The sequence below is a fragment of the Sitophilus oryzae genome, unplaced genomic scaffold (genome assembly GCF_002938485.1).
Source record: "Sitophilus oryzae breed Bouriz unplaced genomic scaffold, Soryzae_2.0 scaffold_41_pilon_pilon, whole genome shotgun sequence".
Classification (NCBI taxonomy): Eukaryota; Metazoa; Arthropoda; class Insecta; order Coleoptera; family Curculionidae; genus Sitophilus; species Sitophilus oryzae.
Window position 1 is genome coordinate 6,361,751 of NW_022146996.1, and position 24,244 is coordinate 6,385,994.

Genomic DNA, 24,244 nt, shown 5'->3' on the forward strand with positions numbered 1-24,244 from the left:
CCGGACTTCCCCTAATATGTAGGTAATGAAATATTCAAAAGACAAGTCTAACATTTTAATTACATTTTATTCAAGGAAAGATAAACCTGCCAGCAAAAAGTATAGAAATTAACATATATAGGTGATGTCCTTTTATTGGCAATCTAGGACAGTATTCTTTTAGGTTTATACTTTAGGGTAGTTACATTTATTACAGTTGAGGGTTGGAACCTTTGGTGTTACACAGCAAAATAAAAACACTAAATCACCACAATACACCAAAACACTTTTACTTTTACACTGGACGCGCGTTTCGCTAACCATGTTAGCATCATCAGCAGATGATTATAAACTGTTACATTTATTGCTAAATTTAAGTAAATAGAGTTTTTAGTATGCAGCTATCCAACTTCTGTTTTTTTCTTGTATTTGAGAGTGACCACGCATTACTTATCGATTCTTTATACTTTTACATATTATCCGAGTTGTCAAAAATCACATCGATACAACAAAATGAGGATATTATATTTTGATATTTCGAACATAAACTAAATGTCCATTTTCTGAAGACAAGTAATGTATATGAATATTCTCATAAATTATTATCAAAATAACATATTATTAATTGAAATCTATTTTGAACCCAAGTTGCCTATTAATTTACTCGATTAAAATCAATAAAACAGCGATCTTGTGTGCAAAAAAATTGGTCTTCGCTCTAACAACTATTTTACTTGTATTTTAAAGGAATGTCATGTACTCACACTTAGTAACGTTATGCTAGACTACATCCATGTTCTGATTGTTCCTTATAATTTGTTTGATTCTTCAGACATTTGAGACTTGTACCGTTTGATCAACAACCGGAATCAAAATAGAGTAAATAATGTTTCCGTACGGACATTCACTTTCTATTGCTATTGTATTACTATTTATCGAACTTCTCACAAAGGTCTTTAACATGCTAATTATAAATGCAAGGATTGATTTGTAAATATAGTACAATAGGATATTGATAAAGCGTCAGAAATTTCTCTTGTCATATCAATAAAATATCATATCATATCAGACAAATAACATAAATAGACAAATCTTAGTGCACAAAAAGATATACACATCACTTAATACCACCACTTAATACACGTAAATATGTGTAGATATATAACTATTTATTTTTGTATTAATATGAGATGGAGGATTCCCATTCCAGGTTACGGATGGAGTGTTCCAGTTTCTTGAGTTCCGCTTTAAGTTGATTTCCACTTGGAAAAAAGGAACGGTTCTGGTCCAGGTTCATTACCTTCTATCCCTATATGCCCCCTATAATATCACAATCTTAAAAATGTAATGCATCTCTGCATCTCTGCCAAACTCCTCAGGTGGTGGGATTTTATGACTTATTTTTAAGCATATACTTTCTTGTCCAGATGGCAACACAGGGCGTCGAATGATCCGGATAATTGGATGCAGTTGGCGACATCTGCCGGCGGTTCTCAAAATGTTGCTATTTTTTTAAGTTTTCAAAGTTAAATAACTCGGTTATTTTCAATTTATTTTAAAAATGGCAAAGGGAAAATATGTTTCTTTTGGCCAGATCTACCACCCCTTAAAATACTTGCACTTATTTCTGGGACACCCTGTATATATCCCTATTCCGATAGCCTGCCTATCGGAACCCAGGATAGAGGGAGTTCTGCTTTACTGTTCCAGTTGGTTCCAGCTTTAGTTTTGGAAGCATTAGTATACTACGTGATGATATGGAATTTTATCATAAAGTTATATTATCACGAAAACTCAATGTGTGTGTTTTATAATAATCAGTTAGTAGCAAAATTAGTTGAAAAATAGTTTGAAAATTTTTCAAATTTAAAAGGTTACAGTTATTTTTTTAAAGCATTTTCGCAAATACAAGAAATAATTTCATAGCATATTTATGTCTGTTAGTTAGAAACATATAAAATTAAAATAGAATTATTTATCCTAGTCTTATAACCTACTTGTATAAAATTAAATAAAAAAAAAACAGATTGGAATACTTTCATTCAAATTATACGCACTTTTGGAGGGAAACCACGAATCCTCGAACAATGCCATTTATTATTTAAATTAATTTATGTTGATTTATTCATCGAAACAAAACTGTTAATTCCTCTTTCACAAAAAATAATAATGCACAAAATAATGGTTTTAATTTGAATGTTGACCCAGTTGTAGTAATAATTGTGGCCGACTGACTTTGCAGTTTGTATACCAGCTGTGTATTAAGACTAATTTGCAATAAAATTTAAAATATTGTTGGTTGTGCTGTGTTAAACTTTCGAAATTTATAAGATAGCATAAACACGATTTTACTTTAGCTGTAGGCTGACTAATGGTAAATCTGCAGGTTTTTTAGAGAATTCCATACTGTGTATCACAGAGAGGATTTTCTATTAAATATATTTCAAAATCCGCCGATTATGTCTCTATTATGGACGAAAAAATCATTGTACTTCAGCTACTAAAATAATACTTAGGTCATTGCAACAAATTTGATATCTTAAAAAAGGACATTTGACATATATTATAAATGTGTAAATTTTATATACAGGATGGTCCGACCTGTATTCCGGAAACTTCGGCAGCATATTTTGCAGATAAAAGTAAGTAAAGAAGTTTGTATAAATGTATGTCCTAAAATGCTTAGTTTCGGAGATACAGGGTGTAGAAGTTTCATTTTTATTTCGATTTTTTTCGAATAATTTCTGAAGTAACGTCAATATTTGGATGAAAATTGGTGTCTGAGAGTTTTTTGACATGAGAAATTTGATATTGATGTCAATATGACTCCTACTTGTAGAGAGCGCCACCTACATGTGTTTAACTGTTTTGGGAGTAATAACTTTTCGTCCGTACCTGTATAAAACTACTCAATAAAAAAATATATATTTCCGTGACTTTTTACGTAAAAAATGTCTCTTTGAAAAAATCTCTACGAGCAACCGTTCTCGAGATATTTAGAATGGAAATAGTCAATACATGTCATTATTGACAAAAAATAAACACGTTGAGTAGATAGTTGGGTATTTGACTGAAATAATAAATTTGGAAATTTTTATTTTTTTAAATTAATCATAATTTTTTCGCAGAAAAAATTATCATAAAACAGTTTCTGTTAAACTTTTGACACAAAAACATTTCAAATTTATAATTCCAGTCTAATAACTATTTAGTCAACATGTTTAATTTCTGTCAATGATAACAGGTATTGATAATTTTCCATTCAAAATATCTCGAAAACCATTACTCGTAGGCATTTTTACCAAGAGACCGTTATTACGTAGAAAGCGTCGTAAGCGTATATTTTTTTTTCAGTAGTTTTATACAGGTACAGACGAAAAGTTATTACTCTTCAAACCAGTTAAAAATATGTAAGTGGCGCCCTCTACTAGTAGGAGTCATATTGACAACAAAATCGAAGTTTTCAAGTCAAAACACCCAGACACCAATTTTCATTCAAATATTGATGTTACTGCAGAAATTATCTGGAAAAAATCGAAATAAAAATGAAACTTCTACACCCTGTATCTCCGAAACCAAGAATTTTAGGACATACATTTGTACGAACTTTCTTACTATTTTTTTCTGCAAAATATGCTGCCGAAGTTTCCAGAATACAGTTTGGACCATCCTGTATATTACAATAGATATTATTTCGATAATATATGGGAAAGTAAAAATAATCTGTATTATAAATTGGTCCAGTTTTACTAGTACTGAACTAGTATTGAACTTGTTTTACTATAACTATTTTGGTTATGTACAAAAAAAATTGTGTGTGCACTATGTGCGCATATTTGAAGTGAAACTTCTTCTTCCTTCCGTCTATCTGTCTGAGAACTCCATTCGGGTACCTCTATCTACGTGCCGAATTTGGTTCCAATCGACCCATATTTAAGAAAAATCCTGATGATTTCGTCCATTTAGAGGCATCGCGCATCGAGGGCGTCATCCTGTTGCCTGTCCCCAATTATGCCGAAATCATATATCTATATATATATCAAATCATTAAGCGGCCCATACATTATCAAACAAATTCCTCAACACAGGCTGTTGCCAATGTATGGTAACCTTTGATGCGTTGCGCAGTTGTTAGATAAGTTGCAAGAATGTTTGAATTCTTCTGTGCAACAGGCGTTTACGCAGCGCGTTGTGTAGTGTATGTGTGTGTTGCACTTCGTTGTGCAAGATTTTAGTTCTTTTAGTTCTTTCATCCAAATTCTTTGTTTTCTTTTTCGTTTTTTGGTATCATTGACATCATCTAGGGTATATATACGATAATAATTGACGCAATGGCAATTCAGGACATGATTGTTTCTCAGACAATGCACAACTTTTAATAAAAAGTTTTATGATCAAAATTTTGCTAAGTGCATGGGTAAGTGTAACGTTGCGCATCGCTTTGTTGCGCAACTTGTTTGATAATGTATAGACCGCTTTAGTCCCACCCTGATTAAGATGTAAACGAAATGTCGCGTCATATTTAACTTTGCAGGGTGGGAGCGTGTGCACCGTCGCTAATGTATATAGCCTACCCCCCAAATTTGGTCGCGATCAGACGACATCAACTTCTGATGTTTCTTGCATCAAAACTAACTGTCATACTGACACGTGTCGTACGCGTTCAAGCTGGCCTTGGCCCAATCTATCAACATACCAAATTTTATTTAAATCGGACAATTTTATGATTTGAAAAATACTTTTTGAAAATCTTTTGAAGAATTAAATGTGAAAAATATTGTTAGTTTTTGTTTATTTATGAAAATTCTTACATCGCAAATGTTGCTTCAATATTTCTTCATACATTTCTATAGCTTGCCATCAAAAATGTATTTATATTATATAAATGTACTAGCGTGTACCAGCGACTTCGTTCGCTTCGAATTAATCATTTGTAATGGTGATGATAAAGCAAAGCAAAATTTCCATTAACATACAAACTGGATAAATTTTTCACATTTATGTCAGCATGAGAAAAACAATATGGCGATATTATTATATAACTTGGTAATATTTGAGAGGTAGTTTCATCTTGTTGGAATTTGACGTTCGAAAAATCCGTTTGCCAAAAATAAGCTTTTTACGTCAAGCAGTTTAAGCAGAATCGTGGTTAAGAAATTACCCAACTTTTGGAACACCCTGTATGATTTTTTAAAATTTTCAAAATATGTAAAAAACCAAATAACTTATGCTTGTCCAAGCGTTTTCCCTGAAAGACTAACAGTTTTTTAAATAAAAAATATTGTAATATTTGAGGGTGGTTTCACCCTCTTGGAATTTGAGATTCGAGGAACCCCTCCTTATCGAACCTCTACACCCCACAGTCAATCCGTTTGCCAAAAATCAGCTTTAAACGTCAAGCAATTTAAGCAGAATCGTGATTAATCAATGGTCATATTTTATGAAACACCCTGTATAAAATATATAAGAAATCTTAAAATATATAAAAAAAACAAAATAAAATATACGTGTTTAAGAGTTTTTCCGAAAAACTCACTGGTTTTTAAATAAAAATATTTTAATATTTGAGGGATAGTTTCCCCCTTAGAATTCGAGTTTCGAAAAATCCCTTCTTATCGAACCTCTACACCCTAAAGTCAATCTGTTTTCCAAAAATCAGCTTTTTACGTCAAGCGCTTTAAACAGGATCGTGATTAATCAATGACCAGATTTTACGAAACACCCTGTATACATTTTTTAAAAAATCTTATAATATGTAAAAAACAAAATAAAATATACGTGTTTAAGCGTTTTTTTTTTCAGAAACTTGACCGTTTTTTAAATAAAAAATATTGTAATATTTGAGAGGTGGTTTCACCCTCTTGGAACTGGAATTTCGAAAATGCCTTCTTATCCAACCTCTACACCCTAGAATCAACCTGTATGCCAAAATTGAGCTTCTTATGTTGAGTGGTTTGAGCAGGATCGTGATTAATCAGTATGTCAGTCACTTAGGGATTTTATATATTAGTATAGATTATAGATTTATTATATATTTATATTTATTAAAGAACTATCATACTGACTGTTAGCTCAATAGTCAATAATTTACAGGGGAATTGTCTCTCTCTGCTGTTGGACAGACTATATTTATTTAGTAATATCTACAGTTAGAGTTGCAAAGACTTTTTGTGATAAACCAAATTTAATTTTGAAAATTATTTGAGAAAACACATATTTTTTCTTGTGGGATTACTAACCACAGACGTTAGATATATCCTTGTACAAATATTTCCTACTTATTTAAATTATAAAACAATGGATTTTAATATGCAACAATAGAAAAGAAGTGAAAAGTTCAATATGAATACTATAGAAATTGCTATGCTGTAATGTATATAATATCCAAATTGATTTATTTTTGGAACTAGAGGGAAATATATTACCAGTAAATAAGACAATGGACATTAAAATATTAAAACACATCTACTGGCTTTGTTTTTAGAAAGGAATAATGTTTCATCTTTGAAGTGGTTTATTATAATTGAGACTATAGGCAGCTTTGCTGCGATTACTTTAAAGATATATTATAGCTATCCTACTTATGTTCACCATTTCTAGACTTCCCGACCGCTTATAGATGTCAGATAAGACATGTTGAATTGGGTGTATAGTGTTACGGTAAAAGCAGTTTGCAATTTTATAATTTCGTAAAAGTAACACAGCGATTGTTATTTTTTAGACATTTTCACACTTGTACCTTGTGCTTTCTTCGTGATAAGTTAACGGTTTGTAATAATGGCACTTTAATAATTTTTTCAAACGATCTGTGGGATAGTGAACTGTCATTACCGTTTGTTTGAAAATAGAAGGTAAAGATGATTTATTAATAAAAGATTGAATTGGGATTTATTTTTCTGTAGAGGGTTATACACTTCATTCGACACGGAGTATTGAAGCCAAATGATTGAATGAGTGAATGATGGGATCGTTGGATGACTATTAAAGCTACAATTTAAAATTACTTTCAAAAGATAGAGAGTGTCCCAAATAAAGAAAAAATATCAAAGTTTTATTTTTTTAAATGGAACACCCTGTATATTATTACCTTTTTAGTTTCTACGGTTAAAATAAAGGTAAATTTAATTAAGGTTTACCGCACTTTAATCTCAACGTTTTGGAAATATTTAATTTACGATTTTTTAAAAACCAAATATTGTAATGAAGTTTTTTCTATATACTAAATTTTGTGTTACTATAGTAAAAATAATGCTACCTTATACAGAGTGTCTGAAATTTATATTAAATAGTTATTAGGTTTAAACGGCAATAACTTGTTTAATTTAAGTGGAACACCCTGTATATTTTACGTGAATTAGATACACAATTTAATTGTATATCAAATTGTATTATACTATTTTTTACCTTCAAAAGTTCAAAAGTTTTCGTATAAAATGTATTTTCTTATAATTTAGACCCTCGTGCATTTATCAATATATCCATGGAATCTTGACATTTTACATATTTTTTTAAAACAACGAATTTACGAAATGTACAAGTGCTAAAGCCGATAACAATAGTAGCCCATTTGTTTACAAAAATAAAATTATTTAAATCTTTGTAAATGAGTATACCAATTAAATATAGCACCGTTATTTCCGCCCAAATATTAATTAAATACATACTTAATTGTAATTGTGTTAGTTACTAAATGATTCTAAATAAATGTGGATTTAAATCAGAAATCAATATAATAATAAGTTATGAATGTGAAAGTCTCTGTTGTTATAAATAAGTATTTGTCAAAAAATAAAATACAATTTATAAGGTGTTACTTTTTACCACACTGTCTAATACACATACAAAATTCAGTTTTTTTAGTATTTGGAGCAATTATTAATCAACGGAAACAGTTAATTAATATACTTCGAATTTCGAATACTGGGATCATTTTAATTTGTTCTCTTTCATAAATATTTAAACATCTTTTTTTATTTTTTAATGAAATAAGCGAACTATATCGACAATATTAGTATCTGATACTCTGAAAATGTCTTCAAAAATAATCTAAAATGTCCAGATCAATATCCCAGAGTATATATTGATTATACAGGGTGAGTCTTAAATAAGTGCAAATATTTTCAGGGCTGGTATAGATCTCGATAAAGGAAACATATTTTCTCCTTACGATTTTTCAGATAAGTCCAAAATTACCGAGTTATTTAACATCATTGTCCGTAACATATTACATTATTTAGCATATATAAAAGTATAGATAGTTTCAAAATTAGATCAAAAAATTATTAATTTAGATGCAGCGTTCATTGCTAACTCCTTTGTCTTTCTCTGTCATATTATCAGTGTAAAGTAGTATAAGTAAAAAGTCCAACGCTATCTGTATACTATATTTATGCATTAGAGAAGAAATTGACGTTATGAGACGGCTGTTTTTTTATAATTTTGCTTCGCGTTTCACATCATTCACATGACACATTTGAATTTTTGCGGATTTGTTGGTTATAATAAATTTAATAGCAAGTTAAAGTTCTTTTTGTGGTGCTTTTGTTTAAAAAAAAAACTCAGTTTTACGACGGTGAAGCTTTATTGACACATTGACAATATACTCTTGGAACGTACCAACAAAGACTTACGGTGCGCCCAAGCAATGGAGAATTTATAAGTTTTAACTGCTGACACTTCAGAGTGTATTTTAGAAATGTCAAGATTACGAGGATACATTTGTTAAGAGGGCATAACCATATTATTAAGTGGATATAACAAGCATTGTATTTAAGAAACAACCAAAAACCAGCATTTTTTTAAATAGTTAATGGTATTTCGTATTTTAACACTTTTTAAATAATACGGTTCATGTTATTACTTAACCCTTATTCTAATATTCAAAAATATTTTTTTTCTATAGACATTCTCTTAACATTGTGGGTCGGGTAATAAAAAATAGTAAATAAAAATATGACATAACACAAAATAAACCTAATATTTACGTAATGATGATTAAAGAAGAAAAAGGCTATTAAAAACATAGAAAATGTGGTCATAAACTTGAACTTCGTTACTTAAGATGGTTCTTAACAATTAAAAACGCGAATATCTCCGTTTCTTTCATGCTCCAGTTAACTTTGCTCCAGTAGCAAAATATTTATTAGACAATAGTATTATTTGTAGTTAATACGGTTATATTTTATAAAATGTTTTACTACATTTTTTACTTAGATTTGACCTAGATTAGATTAAAAAAATATTTTATTAAATAATATCATACGAACGAAAAAAAAACGGCGTCAAAGACGGCTGGGGAATGAGTCCAAGCCCTAGACGTTATTTACTTGGCCCGTACCAAACCGTACTCTTCTTCTAGTTAGCCTTAAGAAGGTTGTTATTTATTTTTATATTGATTAAAAATGATTTTTAAATGGTGTAGTTCAAAGGTGTAGTTTAATATACGAGAAAAATATTTTTTTGGAAATAGATATGTGTGTCTGGAAACTTTCCGTCCCTTTTTAGTCTTTCTATCAATTTTAATAATAAATTAATTATTTCTAATTAGTGTTCATTTTTGGCAAGTTTTACGTCAATTTTTAGTAAATGAGTCGTCTTTGATACTGTTTTTTTTCGATCACACGGTAATAGCATATATGATACTAGTGTGTACCAGCGACTTCGTTCGCGTCGAATTAATCATTTGTAATTTTGATGATAAAGCAAAGCAAGAATTTCCATTATCATACAAACTGGATAAAATTTTCTCACATTTATGTCAGCATGAGAAAAAACAATATGGCGATATTGTTATATAACTTGGTAATATTTGAGGGGTAGTTTCATCTCGTTGGAATTTGACTTTCGAAAAATCCGTTTGCCAAAAATAACCTTTTTACGTCAAGCAGTTTAAGCAGAATCGTGGTTAAGAAATTACTTAACTTTTTGGAACACCCTGTATGATTTTTTAAAAAATTTTAAAATATGTAAAAAAATCAAATAAATTATGCTTGTCCAAGCGTTTTCCCGAAAGACTAACCGTTTTTTGCATAACAAATATTTTAATATTTGAGGGGCGTTTTCACCCTCTTGGATTTTGAGATTCGAGAAACCCCTCCTTATCGAACCTCTGCACCCCACAGTCTATTCGTTTTCCAAAAATTAGCTTTTTACGTCAAGCGCTTTAAACAGGATCGTCATTAATCAATGACCAGATTTTTCGAAATACCCTGTATACATTTTTTAAAAATCTTAAAATATGTAAAAAACAAAATAAAATATCTGTACGTGTTTAAGCGTTTTTTCGGAAACTTGACCGTTTTTTAAATAAAAAATATTGTAATATTTGAGGGGTGGTTTCACCCTCTTGGAACTGAAATTTCGAAAAATCCCTTCTTATCGAACCTCTACACCCTAGAATCAACCTGTATGCCAAAATTGAGCTTCTTACGTAGAGTGGTTTGAGCAGGATCGTAATTAATCAATATGTCAGTCACTTAAGGATTTTATATATTAGTATAGATTATACATATAATTTAATATAAAATTAAAATACCAAGGATATCGTGAGATAGACAGTTTTATTGATTATCAGTGTTATTCAAAATATAATTTTTTAGCTAGTAAGTGTGTAACATAAACATATTTTCCATCTGCTTATAAATAAATGAAAACTTTCAAATTTAGAATCAAATTTATTAGTTTACTCAAAACCTAAATTTACTTTTTAAATCATTTAAATACCGCTCCCACTCATTCTTTTATATTTTCATTGACCTCTCGCCCTTGATTATAGCCGTAGATAAATTTATTGATCTATGATTTTTGATAAATACATTGCTATAAACAATAAATATTTATTTATTACTTATGAACGAGACTCATTATTTTATTTTTTTCACAAAAAGAAAGGCCGGGATCAAGACCAAGAGTGGCATTTGATCTGCAAGATCAAGACCAAGACCATGCATGCAAGACTCTTGGGATCTTGCGGTCTGGCTATTTTTTTTTCACCGTTTATCTGATATAAGAAATTACTTCTTCATTCAAAATTATTGTTTTAGTTTATTACAAATAGTGTTTAACCGATTATTGCATAAAATGTTAAACAAAGAAATACTGATTCAATATAATATATTGAAAGATCTTCTTCGTCTGACAAATATGCTTATAATTTCTTTCTTTAAAGTTTTATTTGCATTAAATTACAAAAAATACTATATATTTATTTAAGTTTCTATGTAGAAAGCGCCTTTAGTAAAAATCTATTAAGGAAAATAAATTCAAGACTTGTAACTTATTAACTGCAGAGACCAAGGAAGTCTTGGTCTTGGTTTTGCTTTTGCTCATCACTATTTTTTATTATAATAAAATCACAACTGGGTATAACACAAAGCTAAAGTTTCTGTACTTTTGAGGACTTTGACTAGATATGCGTTAAGCCCCATAAGTACTATACGCTGATGCGTGGATTTGATGCATCCATGCGTCCATGCACGCATATAGTTAGTATGATGCGGTTCGTCGATAAGATGCGTTGATGCGGTTTGTCGATTTGATTCATTAATTCGTTTGAAAATTTGTCCATTGTGTTCCTGATATTTATTTTGAGGATTCGCCTAAAAATCGAAATTTCGCCGAACCGCCGCACAACCCATCGCATCGTTTCATTGGTGCATGAAATGGACGCATCGAAGAACCGTATCAGCACATAGTTGGTATGGAGCTTTACTAGTGATAGTTAAAAAAACTAAATATTTAAATAACTGTGTAACAAAATATACCGAGTGCGTCTCGAAAGTGGCTGACCCCAATAACTTTTTTATTTTTCTTTAGATAAAAAAAGAACGAGATTTGGTGTTTTGGTCACTTCCGGTTTCACCGGAAATGACTACAACTTTTGATTTTTAAATGGCACCCTCGGTATATATATATTTCTACTTTATATATATTTCTACTTTATTCGATAGAAAATGACACTCTCTGAATAGAATGACATATCATATATCAAGTTTTGACATTTTCGCTTGAAAAAAATTGTATTTTAAATTTCAATCTAGAGTGCTGGGGCTGTGTTAAAAACACTAATTTTTAATCAAGGAGCCTTGGAAAAGTAGTTTTGATTGTCTAATGTTTTTCGTGTCTTGTCCTGGCCGGTTAAAATATGCCCAAATCGTATTTTTAATCACATCTCAGTTTTTTCAAATGGAACAAGGGTAGCTTATTAGCATTTAGCATACTTGGACAAAACATTTTTTTATGAATAATTTCGAGTGAAATTAACCGCATGTTACATTTTCAAATAAACCATATGCGAAAGATTATTCAAGTGTCATTTTCTATCGAATAAAGTAGAAATATACCGAGGATGCAATTTAAAATTCCAAAAATTATAGTCATTTCCGGTGAAAAAGGAAGTAGCCAGAAACAATTTGAATACGTCAATCAATCCTAATTTATGTCATCTACTAACATATCAAATCTCGTTTATTTTACCTGAAAAATAAAAAAAATTATAGGGTTGAGCCTTTTTTAAGAGCCACCCAGTATAATCTCTGATTTTTGATAAATAAAACGCCTAAAATTAGGTGCTTAATAATAAAATATACCGGGTGGTGCATCCTCGTTGGAAAGATAGGAAATCCCATGCAAATTTTGAACTGTCGAAATATTGGCTCCCCTATTAATTCTACAGCAAAGTCGTAAATTAGTTTTTTAAAGATCTGCGTATACTAAATACACATGACAACTTTGAACAATTTTGGACAAGACGATTTTAAGTTATTTAAGAAAGATTGTATCTATTTTTATATTAAAACCGAACAAGTAACAACCAAACCACTCAAAAACCGACATACCTTATGTTTACAAACTATGATTTTGCCATTCTCTAAAGTAATTTAATTTTAGTGTTCAGGGAAAATTAACCGAAACACGTCAGATACACTGTCTCAGCTATTTCCTTCGTAGTACCATTTTATCATGCTCACTTTTTCTTTAAGTGTATAACACGAAATTATTACTAGCACTGAATATTAAAATTTTTATTCAAATTGATTTACGTTTGAAAATTACGTTGACAACTTATCGTATGTCAGTTTTTCAGTTTTAATTTAAAAATAGATGAAGTTTTACTCAAATTATTCCAAATCGGCTTGTCTAAAATTGTTCAAATTTGGCATAGTTTTTTTGGTGTGTTTACTAAACGTAGACCTTTAAAAAACGTATTTACGACTTTACTATAAAATCAATAGGGGAGACAATATTTGGAGATTTCAATATCTCTATGGGATTTCCTATGTTTCCAACGACGCGACGATGCATCCACCCGGTATATACAGGGTGTCAAAAAAATAGTGTATCTAGCTTTGGTGGGTGATTTTACAGATAAAAATAAAACAAAAAGTTTCTATGAACGTATTCCCTAAAATGCTTCCCGGAGAAGTTACAGCCCTGGAAAGTTTAATAAAAATAATATATTTTGGCTATTTTTAAGAACATTGGTAAACCGTTTTTCCTGAAATTTGGTACTCTTCCTCCTCCTAGGTGTTGTGGTTGGCGATTAATATGGCGTATGTTGGTCAAATTCGTCGGTGTTGGTCAAATCTCTTACGTTACGTAGCCATGATTTATTTTTCCTTCCTATGCTACGTTTTCCTTCGATTTTTTCTTCTATTATGAGCTGTATTTCTTCATATTCTGAGTGCCGCATTATATGTCCAAGGTAGGAAGTTTTTTTGATTTTAATTGTGCCTGTTAGGTGTGGACGAGTTTTCATTCTGTCTAAAACTTCACAATTTGTTGTTCTGGAGGTCCAACTTATCCTCAGCATCCGACGATACATCCACATTTCAAAGGCATTAAGGCGTTTGATGTCTTCTTGTTTTAGCGTCCATGTTTCGCATCCATATTGAAGTAGGGGCCATATATAACATTTTAATGTTCTTAGCCTCGTTGGTCTAGCTATTCTGGGATGGCATAAGAACTTCCGCATGTTGAGGAAACCAGCCCTAGCTATTTCTATTTTTCTTCTGATTTCTTTAGAGTTGTCTAGCTGACTGTTTAATTCCCTGCCCAAGTAAATATAACTCTGCGTGGTTTCGAGATGAACGCCGTTTACCATTATGTCGGTATTTTCATTGTCTTGCGGATGTCTGTCGAAAATCATAGTTTTTGTCTTGGCGGTGTTAATCTCTAGACTCCTGATACTTTCTTCTGTCAGTTTGTTCATTAGGGTTTGCAGCTGGTCTTCGGATTCTGCTAATACCACGGTGTCGTCTGCATATCTTATATTGTTTATAATTTTTCCATTTAGTAGCCCCTTCTGGACAATTTTGAAGAGATTTTCGGATTATATATTCGGCATAAAAGTTAAACAATAATGGTGACAATATGCATCCCTGTCTAACACCTCTTTGTATGTCTACGTATCTTGTATTTCCTTTTTCTGTTCTGATACAACCTTTGTGATTCCAGTATGTGTTCCTTATAATGATAATATCTCTCTCATCCAAGCCTACTTCAGTGAGAACTTCTAGTAATTTTTCGTGCTGTATTAGATCGAAAGCTTTTTTGTAGTCAACGTAACATACGTACAGCATATTGTTCTGTGGTCTTCGCATTTCTTCGCTTTATTCTTTTTGGGTAAGGCTATGAAGGTAGATGTTACCCAGTCTTCGGGGATTGTTTTGGTTTCATATACTTTATTGTAAAATTAGGTCAGTATTTTGATGGCATTATCGCTTATGTATTTGAAGTGCTCTGCTGTTATTTGATCTTCGCCCGGTGCTTTATTGCTTTTCGTTTCTCTGATTGCTTTGATGACCTCATCTTTCAATATGGGTAGATGGTCTCCTTTCGCTATTTTTGGATATTCCTGTTTTCTTCTCGCATCTTCGAACAATTCTTTCAAATAGTTCTCCCATATAACCTATTGTTTACTGGGACCCAGTTCTATCACGTTATTTTTGTTTGCGATTGCTGACAGATGCTTGGGTTTCCAAAAGCCGGTGAATTCTTTGATTTTTGTGTGTAGTTCTCTATCTTTGTGTTGGACCTGCAGTTGTTCTACTTCAGCGCATTTGGTTTGGAGCCAGTTCTCTTTTGCACTTGTAATCTGTATCTGGATCTCCTTGTTTAACCTTTTGTACTGGTCTTCACATTTATTTTTAACATTCCGCCTTTCATCCATTGCTTCTATTATTTCCTTTGTCGTCCAGGGCTTTTTCAATTTTCGGTACTCTTACTTTTTGGTACTCTTACACACATTTTAATGCCAAAGCGATTGGCAATTGTGAACATTTTCGTAATAGCTCTGAAAGGGTCCTTTCCATTAGGGTAGGGAGTCCTACTGGTGGTACTTTTCTATCCTTATAGATAAAGTAATTTCAACAAATGATATAAAAAGCTAGGACATTTTTACGTAAAAGAGGTGCTCTCCGTTTAGCTCAAAAAGGTAACCGGTATTCAAGATATTTGGGTTGAAAGATTGCGATGCATCGATTTTAGTATTAGTAAAATGATAAAATGTAAAAGATATAAATAAATTAATCTCCTGATTTCGCTAAAGCTAAAATCGATGCAACGGAGTCTTTAAACGCAAATATCTTGAAAACCGTTCACCGTTTCGAACTAAACGAAGAGCAACTTTTTTACATAAAAAAAGTCGTGGCTTTAATCTTCATTTATTGAAATTACGGTATCTATAAGAATAAAAGAACCTACCACCAGTAATACTCTCTACCCTAATGGAAAGTACCCTTTCAAGACTGTTTACGGAACGCTTTTCGAGGGCTGTAACTTCTTGGGGAAGCATTTTAGGGCATATGTTCATAGGAACTTTTTGTTTTATCTCCAGAGTTACCTACCGAAGTTAGATACATATTTTTTTTTTGACACCCTGTATAATAATAATTCTGTAGGAAATATACAACATAAAAAATCTAGTTTTAATTGTTCTAAATGTCTATTAAGATTATAGTGGTACTGTATGTATTAATTAACATGCATTAACATGAATTATTCCAGGTGCATTATTTAAATGCTGTTTACATTTAATTATGCTAATTTGGAGTTAGGTGAATCTATTTGATTTTTTCTTGTATTTAGTAGGTGTGTGTCCTTAGACAGAATATTAACCTCAGCCTACTCCGCTTATAGACAAAAATCTGTTAAAAATAATGTTCACTTAGCATAATATTGAATTAAATATGTTATAAAAATAATCAGTTAATTTGTATATCTATTACATACTTGAATGATGATACGTTTTCCACCTTTATACGCCTTAGGATACCAGATTGCAGACCTATTAAAACATAAAATTACATATAACTAATTGAATTTTAATGCTCATCTAATTAGACATTAAATAATTATTATAATTATTAATGAGTTCAAGCAGAATCGTTAATTTTAAAACAATTTATTTACCTCGTTACTTTAATCGACTTTCTAGGAAGTAAATTGCTTTTTTACGGAAGTACTTAGACCTGATGAACAAAGCGGTTATTTTTTATTTATTTTAACGACATAAAAAATAAACCAAAATTAGACACATACTTATTGTTTTCATACCTAAAATTATATATTATTAAAAAAATGTTTTTTTGTTTGTTAAAAGTCGGTTGATGTTGTTTGATGTAGATATAATTTTTTAGCTACCTATGTGTTTTTTTTTCGCTTGTTGTTCATTATTTGTGTTCATGTTTACTTTTTCATAACTTAATAATTTGATATTATTTTCATTTGAAACTCAATTTTTTATCGGTTTTACTTTTGAGAACCATCCCTTGCTTGCTAATTGACAAACTCCACAATCGTTGAACGAAAATACTTTAGTAGGGTTATGGAAACTCTAATTATTACCTCCAATTAGGGTTCAGATCTTTTTGGCCATCACCAGAACCGGGCCTCGGTAACTATAATAATAAAAAAAAATTGTTACGTGAGAAAGTCCCTTAGTACTTGATTGTGCATGCATACAGGTTGTGCATTTGTAACTTTTGTTAGGACATGCAGCATGGTATTTATTACGCTTCTAATGCAATAACTTGAACTTAATATTGAAAAGTTTGGCACTTCCCTTTGGTATTTCCACTCTTCAATTAAAGTTACAATGCTCTGTTCCTAGACCCACTACACAGACCACTACACTTTGACAGTCTTCCTGTCTTTGCTTGATAAGCTAATGATGGTGTGCCGTAAATGTTGGCGAATGTTCTATTATAAACTTATTGGTCTGACTCTGCCCTGTTTAATTTCTCCATCATTCTCTAGATTTATTGGCCACCTACTGTTTTATGATCATCATAACTGCTTTTGTAGCGCGCCAGAAGAGTTCTGGGCCTATGAATGCCATTGATGAGCCTTGTTTAGTCATTTCATTTACCTTTTCATTACCTTAACTATTTTATTAGTAGATAAAGAAATATAACTCCTAGAATTAAATCATTTCTAATGTATTTTATGGATAACAATCAATAAATCAAGATTACTTTCATATTTCAGAAGCAGTTTTGGTTTTAAATTTTTTATGTAAAAAATTATTGGCAAACCATGTTTCCAACATATTGCTAATATTATAGTATTTACGCTTTTACCGCTATATCTGGACTCATATAATTTGTGTAGCTTTGCGAATTCTTAAATCTAGAACAATATTGCCATAATTAACGCTACATTTATTTAATAACTTTGTAGTAATAAATATTGTGATTTATAGGGCGAGTCCAATAAGAATGTATTCTACAATATATTGTATATATACCGAGTGCCTCTCAAAAGTAGCTCACCATTATAACTTTTTTATTTTTTTAGTTAAAAAAACGAGATTTGGTGTGTTAGTATATGACATAAATTAGGATTGATTGACGTATTCAATTGTTTTCGGTCACTTCCTGCTTCACCGGAACTTAACCATTAAGCATGATATTATCAATAAGGTTGCATTTACACTGGATTAGAAATTTTACGAAAATTTGTTTTTACGACTTGACCTGTGACTTCCTGGATGCTTAGTACCGTTAGTCCGCCAAAGGCTTGGTCTGCCAAAGACTTGATCCTGCCCACAAAGACAAAAATTTCATCTAAAGGCCGGATCCGCAGGTGTAGGGGGCGGGGTATTTACAGTGATACTTGCAGGCTTACCTAATGGAGGTAGCAAATAAATTAAAATTTTGAAATTGTAAGGCTTTTAACTGAACCATCAGAAAATAAAACATATTACGAGTACAAAAGACGATTAGAATGTTAAGAGAATTTTATAATTTAATTTTTTGAATGGAACCCTCTGTATATTTTAATTTTTTTGTTAATGATCTTCTTCCGATTTCAAATATATACGTTTTTCTATATTTGCTTAAACTGTTTATGCATTATTTTGATTTAATCAATTATTTTTTTTAGATACCATATAAATTAATCTATTTTTTGTGATCAATAAATGGTAAATAATAATGCCGGGTCCCCATTAACCAACACGCCACGCCACGCCACGCCTCACCTCGCCCCGCCTCGCCACGCCACGCCACGCCATCCCACGTCATGAAGATTGGTGCGTATGTTTTTCCATTTAATAACATGTATTGTGTACACATTAGGCAACATGCCACCCCACGCCATCCCACGCTATCACACGTGTGTCGTCAGTCCCAGATCTCATGTGTACACTCTTTCACTTGTGTCTAGCCCCAGCAGGCAACTATTAAGCCCGACCAATCACGTTAGAGTGAATGAATTAACACACTCCAAATAACCACGCTAACCAACCTGATTGGTCAAGCTTAATAGTTGCCTGCTGGGGCTAGACATTTCTACTTTTTCCGACGTCGCAACATGTGGGCTCACTTGGGCCCACGTGGAATAGCGTGGCGTCGCGTAGCGTGTGGCCTAATGGGGTCCCGGCTTAATTGTTCTAAACAGAAATATCTCATTTTAAGTTTTAATCAACTTATGATTTTGAAAAAGAATGCACTAATGATAAGTACATATAATTTTTAAAGGTAACATAATCTTTTAAAAATATTATACTTTATTGTTAATTGGATCACACAATTAACACATATTATATAAATTTGTGAAATTGTATCAAATGTGTAAGTTTTAGAATATCATTTAGACTGTATATGATAGAATTTTCTTTATTTAGTATAATCTAATTTTAAAGATTACCAAATTAGACGAACAAAAAAAAATTATATCTTTTGAAGGCTATTAAGTTACATTATTAGTTACATTGTATTTTCAGTAAGTTTTCTCTAATCTAAATTTATCTCTTAATCTATATTTGTTTGCTCCTGTTTGATGAGTGATGAGTGGGACTGGTCTTGGTGTTGATCTTGCACAAAAAGCAAGAGCAAAGTTTCTCAGGACTTACGACCAAGAAAAAACAAAGATTTTTCTTGATTTAAGACAATATTCGGACTGTCACGGGGTTTTTAACAGGACACTGCCTTCTCAATGAACACCTCAGTAGATTGTAGCTAAGAAAAAACGGTGAATGCAGATTCTGTGGGGAGAATGGGGAAACACCAGAACACCTTATCATTGAGTGCGCCGGGACGCATTTATGCAAAATGTACCATTATTTAGTCCATAATGTGATTTTCCCTGCTCTCATTGATCGAGACTAAACGCTGGTGCGTTTTGCCAAACATGACTAAAATGCGGTACATTTTGCGACGTTAGCGTGAGACATTCCAAACGCAGGTACATGTTGCTAAACTTTACTAAAACGGGGTGTATTATGCCTGAGATCGAATGGCATTAACCTTTTCAATAGCCCTGAGAAAAATTCGCCAAAAACACGCCACCGTTATACGCTTTTCTCAAGTAGTTTTCATTAGACAGACGTTGTTTTTGTGTGTTTGAATAAACATTAGCATTTTTAATTGATATCTACCATGACATCTGAAGGTTTGACGTATATTTTACCGGATCAATTTCGATTCAGTGTAAAATTAGTTTTGGTTTAAGGTAGCTTTAGGTTTAAGGTATTATTTATGCTGAACTAAAAACAGAAGAAGATTGCGACGCATGGATTTCAGAATTTTCGCGACTAAATTCGGTTGCCTGGATTGTACGGCGAACTTTTACTTTGTTCTTTCCGTATTGGACAGGCTGTATGGAGGTGGCTTTGGGACAAAAATCACGCAGTTTCCAAAGAAGATCGACCATTATTATACAGGGTGGCGCACCTCATTCGCCTCGGTTGATGTAGAAACAACATTTTTTATGGGTATATGTAGAGAAACAATGTGCATAATTTAAAATTATTTTGAAATGTACAGGGTGTGTTAGAACTAAGATCCATACTATTCATTTTACAGATACAGATCCATACTATTTCATTTTATTTAATTTTTGGATTCTTGGGCTTAAAATAAGGCATTTATTATAAGAGTTTAATATGTTTAGATGCTTTGGTTTTTGAGATATTTAAAGACATTTAAATATGCATGCTCTAATAAAAAACGTTTGTCAACACCCTGTACATTACTTTTCAGAGTTTATTCTTGTGGTGACTTTGAAGCCAGAGAAATTAACTTTACTAAAACAATGTATTGCTTTTTTAAATGTTAACAGGGGTATCAAAAATTGCTCGTCTATTTTAAATATATATTTTACATAAAAACTTCGTTATTTCTATGTATGATGCAATTTTTGATACCCCTGTATACATTTAAGGAAGCAATCAAATTTTTTAGTAAGGTTTATTTCTCGGGCTTGAAAGTCAGCACAAGAATTAATTCTGAAAAGTAATGTACATGGTGTTGACAAACTTTTTTATCATAGCATGCATATTTAAATATCTTTAAATATCTCAAAAACCAAAGCATTTAAACATATTAAACCCTTATAATTAATGCCTTATTTTATGTTCAAAAATCCAAAAATGAAATAAAATACCTGGTGTTCCGTAAGAAAAAATATAACTTTGGTAGGCATCTTTACTTCTGATACACCTTATACATTTCAAAATAATTTTAAATTATGTACATTGACCACATATACCTGTCTGTGTTACAGAGGCGCCACGACAGACGGAAATCAAACAAACAATTTTTCAGAAGTGTCTGAATATTTTTATAAAATAGGCGTTTTTTTAACATTTCACGCTGGTCCTAAAAAGACGATCAAATATTAAATATATATAATAGGATAATTCTGTGGTCAATCCTAAAAATCAAAGATTTTAATAATGGCGTTTATAACATGTTAGTGTAATCTGCATTGTCCTTAAAACATTTGCATGATGCTGGAAAGAATATGGCAGAACGTACCACGTTTTTGTCACGGTTGGCAAAACGCACCAGCGTTTAGTCTCAACCAATGAGAGCAGGGAAAATCATATTATGGACTATATAATGGTACATTTTGCTTAAATGCCGCCGGGACGATAACCATTAGTGCCATAAACTTTGGTAGGACTGATATTCGAAATGGAGAACTACCCTCTGTAAAAGCGTCTCAGATACTGACTTTTGTCAAAGCTCTGGGACTGTATGATGAATCGTATCTCAAGAAAGGGGAGCGCAATAGATCTGTAAAGCCCCGCTGATTAGGCCCCCTCCCACTCATTCTGCATTCTACATGATAGCCGTATTAAAATACCTACTTAAAACAGTTTTTTGTCGAAACATACCGAATATTGCCGTGTTACAGCGCTTTTAGATGGAGCGGACCGTCCGCGCTGCCCTTCCGCGAGTTCGAGCAAGTACCATGAGTTCATATAAACAATTTCACATGGGTCGCGTAGGCTCCGTCCGGATGTTGTTCATATAAACTCGTGGTACTTACTCGAAGTCGGAATCTGAAAGCGCTGTTAAGGTGCTCATGTTTTTTGAACCAATCAAATCAATAAATATGGTATAAAGAATGATTTATTTGTATAATCTAATATTGTTTTCCCGAATTTTGCAAAGAATTTTAAACCAATCAAAGCTGATTCAAAATACTATATCGAAAAATAAAAATTTTTATCATACAAATATATTATTTTTTCTCTAATGTTTCCTTTGCATTAAATTAATTAAAATACTGTTATTTAAATATTTTTTGTGTAGAAAGTCCTGGTAGAAAGTGCTTCTAAAAAATATATATTTAAAAAAGTACCTCGCAAGACAAAGCCCAAGACTACAATTAGAATGCAAGACCAAGAAAAAGACTAAGAGCTTTGTCTTGCAGGTGCTCATCACTACTTATCATTACAACAATCTAGTAAATAAATTACTTGATGTCTCTCTAACAGGTAAACCAACTTTTTTAACATGTAAAATAGTTTTGTTATTAATTAGAAGGTTCTGAAAATTATTTTAAAATGGATATAAAAATGGTTATATAATTAGTTTTAAAATAAAATTACAGTATGAATAAGTTTGAGTTCAAATTTTCAGAAGCTCAGAAAAAAATATTATATCTCCATATCAAGTCAAAAAATAATTATTAATGTCTCTAGTATACGAAAATGGTACGATACAATATTTCTCTCATTTAGGTCATCTATCTAAATTTCCTAGTTTATTGGATCTTCTTTATTGGAGTGAATTACTTACTATCCGACAAAAATAACTGTAAATATATTTTACAGGGTGTTTTTCCATTATCTCGATGAAAAACCGACTTTTTGGGTTAGTGTGTTAGTGTCTGCCGTGTGTGGATTCCTTCTTAAACGAAAGTTTATCAAACCCGGCCGTCTCAATCGGTAAAATGTTTTATATCGTATTTATACGTAGGCAGAGACTGGTAGTTTTAAAGAAGAACTCTCAGAACTGGTTAAAACCGTATTTGGTGATGTCGATCTTCCTTCAATCTACGTACTACTTATTCTGTATCTAGTTAATGACTTTCAAACTAATTTGAGGCTTTTCTACTCATCTCGGTGCAAATCGAAGTGCAAATTAATTTTAAAAATATCAATATTAAAAAGAGTCGCGGTAAACCTTCCAAGTAAAAACAAAAAATCATTATAACCATAAAAAATCATGTTATCCCAAATAACTGCCAAACATTTAAAAGTTTAGTTACATTTTCTATAAATAAATGTTCATTTTCTAATCTAAAAGAAATAATTTATATTTGACCAATTTGACATTACATTGTGAGACCCAAACCAAACACCCCGACAATGAAAACGAATCTAACAACAATAGTAGTTTGTTCTTAGTGGCTAACATCAGATGTAAAGAAGTCAAGAAAGTGTCAAGAATATTTGAAACCGTTTTACGCTTTGGAAATGGTAGTTTAAAAACCACAATTTAGAACAAAACTAATATGATTTATAAAAAAAACAAGAATTAAAATAATATCTTTAGGTAAATTTTAATTCAAAAATAAATCGTCATAAAAATGCCTACACTCCTAATAATTTTAACTACGAAACGAAATATCAGGAGGATTTTTAACACGAAACTGAATATCAGGAGGATTTTTTCATACCTTCTTCAAAACAGAAACTTGGGCGCGTTGAGAACAACCAGCAGGGGTGATATTATTTCAAGAAAATAGTATTTCATTACCGATGATTTAGAACTAAACCAATATGATGTTATATAAAAAAAGGGCAAGTTACTAATAGGTAAATTTAACAATGCATCATTAAAAAAAATTGTAATTGAAAAAGGGGTACGTACCTCTTAGGTAAGGAGAATCTACGATGTCTGAAGACGTAATCCATCTTTAAGATGCTTTCAATGTCTCTGTTATTTCAATTAAAGATCACTCATCACAAAATCATGTCCAGTTTCTGTCATAGAACTTATTTTCATTCATCAAAATCAACTTATCATACGAAGAATTGTCTATAACAAAACGAAACAGAGGATGCTTTCGAATCTCGTACCAAACTGAAACTTGGGGCCGATGGGAAGAACCAGCGGCAGCAGTCAATGCTGAGTCTCCCTCTCGTACTCTACTTCCGCTACGGTTCTGTCTCCTGCTACCACGTTTAGCCTACTCTGATGGTCGATGGTGTTGATGGTCGATGTCTGGGATAGTCGTGGTTCACTGCCGATGACGGCAGGCTAACGGACGTACGTATATGCTGGTACCATGAAACGGACCCATTGCACAAAAGAAGTACCGTACGAACAAGATATTCAATAAATGGAGTAGGCGGTAGGTTCAGATTTTTTGTTTTTGTTAAGACCTACCTTAATAATGTTAACTGCTCGTTATTAGACAGATAATAGTTTTCAGTTATGGAACTTTGGTCATTTGTAATATTCCTAGTATACAGGGTGGCGCCTCTCATACGGCGCGGAGGCTCTAAGGAGAACGACAGTTTGTA

General features: G+C 31.9%; 1 protein-coding gene across 1 annotated transcript in view; it reads right to left on the reverse strand.

Annotated features, from left to right (window-relative positions):
* The window catches only part of LOC115885722 (heparan sulfate 2-O-sulfotransferase pipe-like), a 106,558-nt gene extending 82,619 nt beyond the window's left edge, over nucleotides 1-23,939 (reverse strand). Inside the window, 1 exon segment of the mRNA XM_030904711.1 lies at nucleotides 23,589-23,939. Within this exon segment, the coding sequence (XP_030760571.1) occupies nucleotides 23,589-23,632 (44 nt within the window). The 5' untranslated portion in view covers nucleotides 23,633-23,939.
* Between the last annotated feature and the right edge of the window lie 305 nt (nucleotides 23,940-24,244).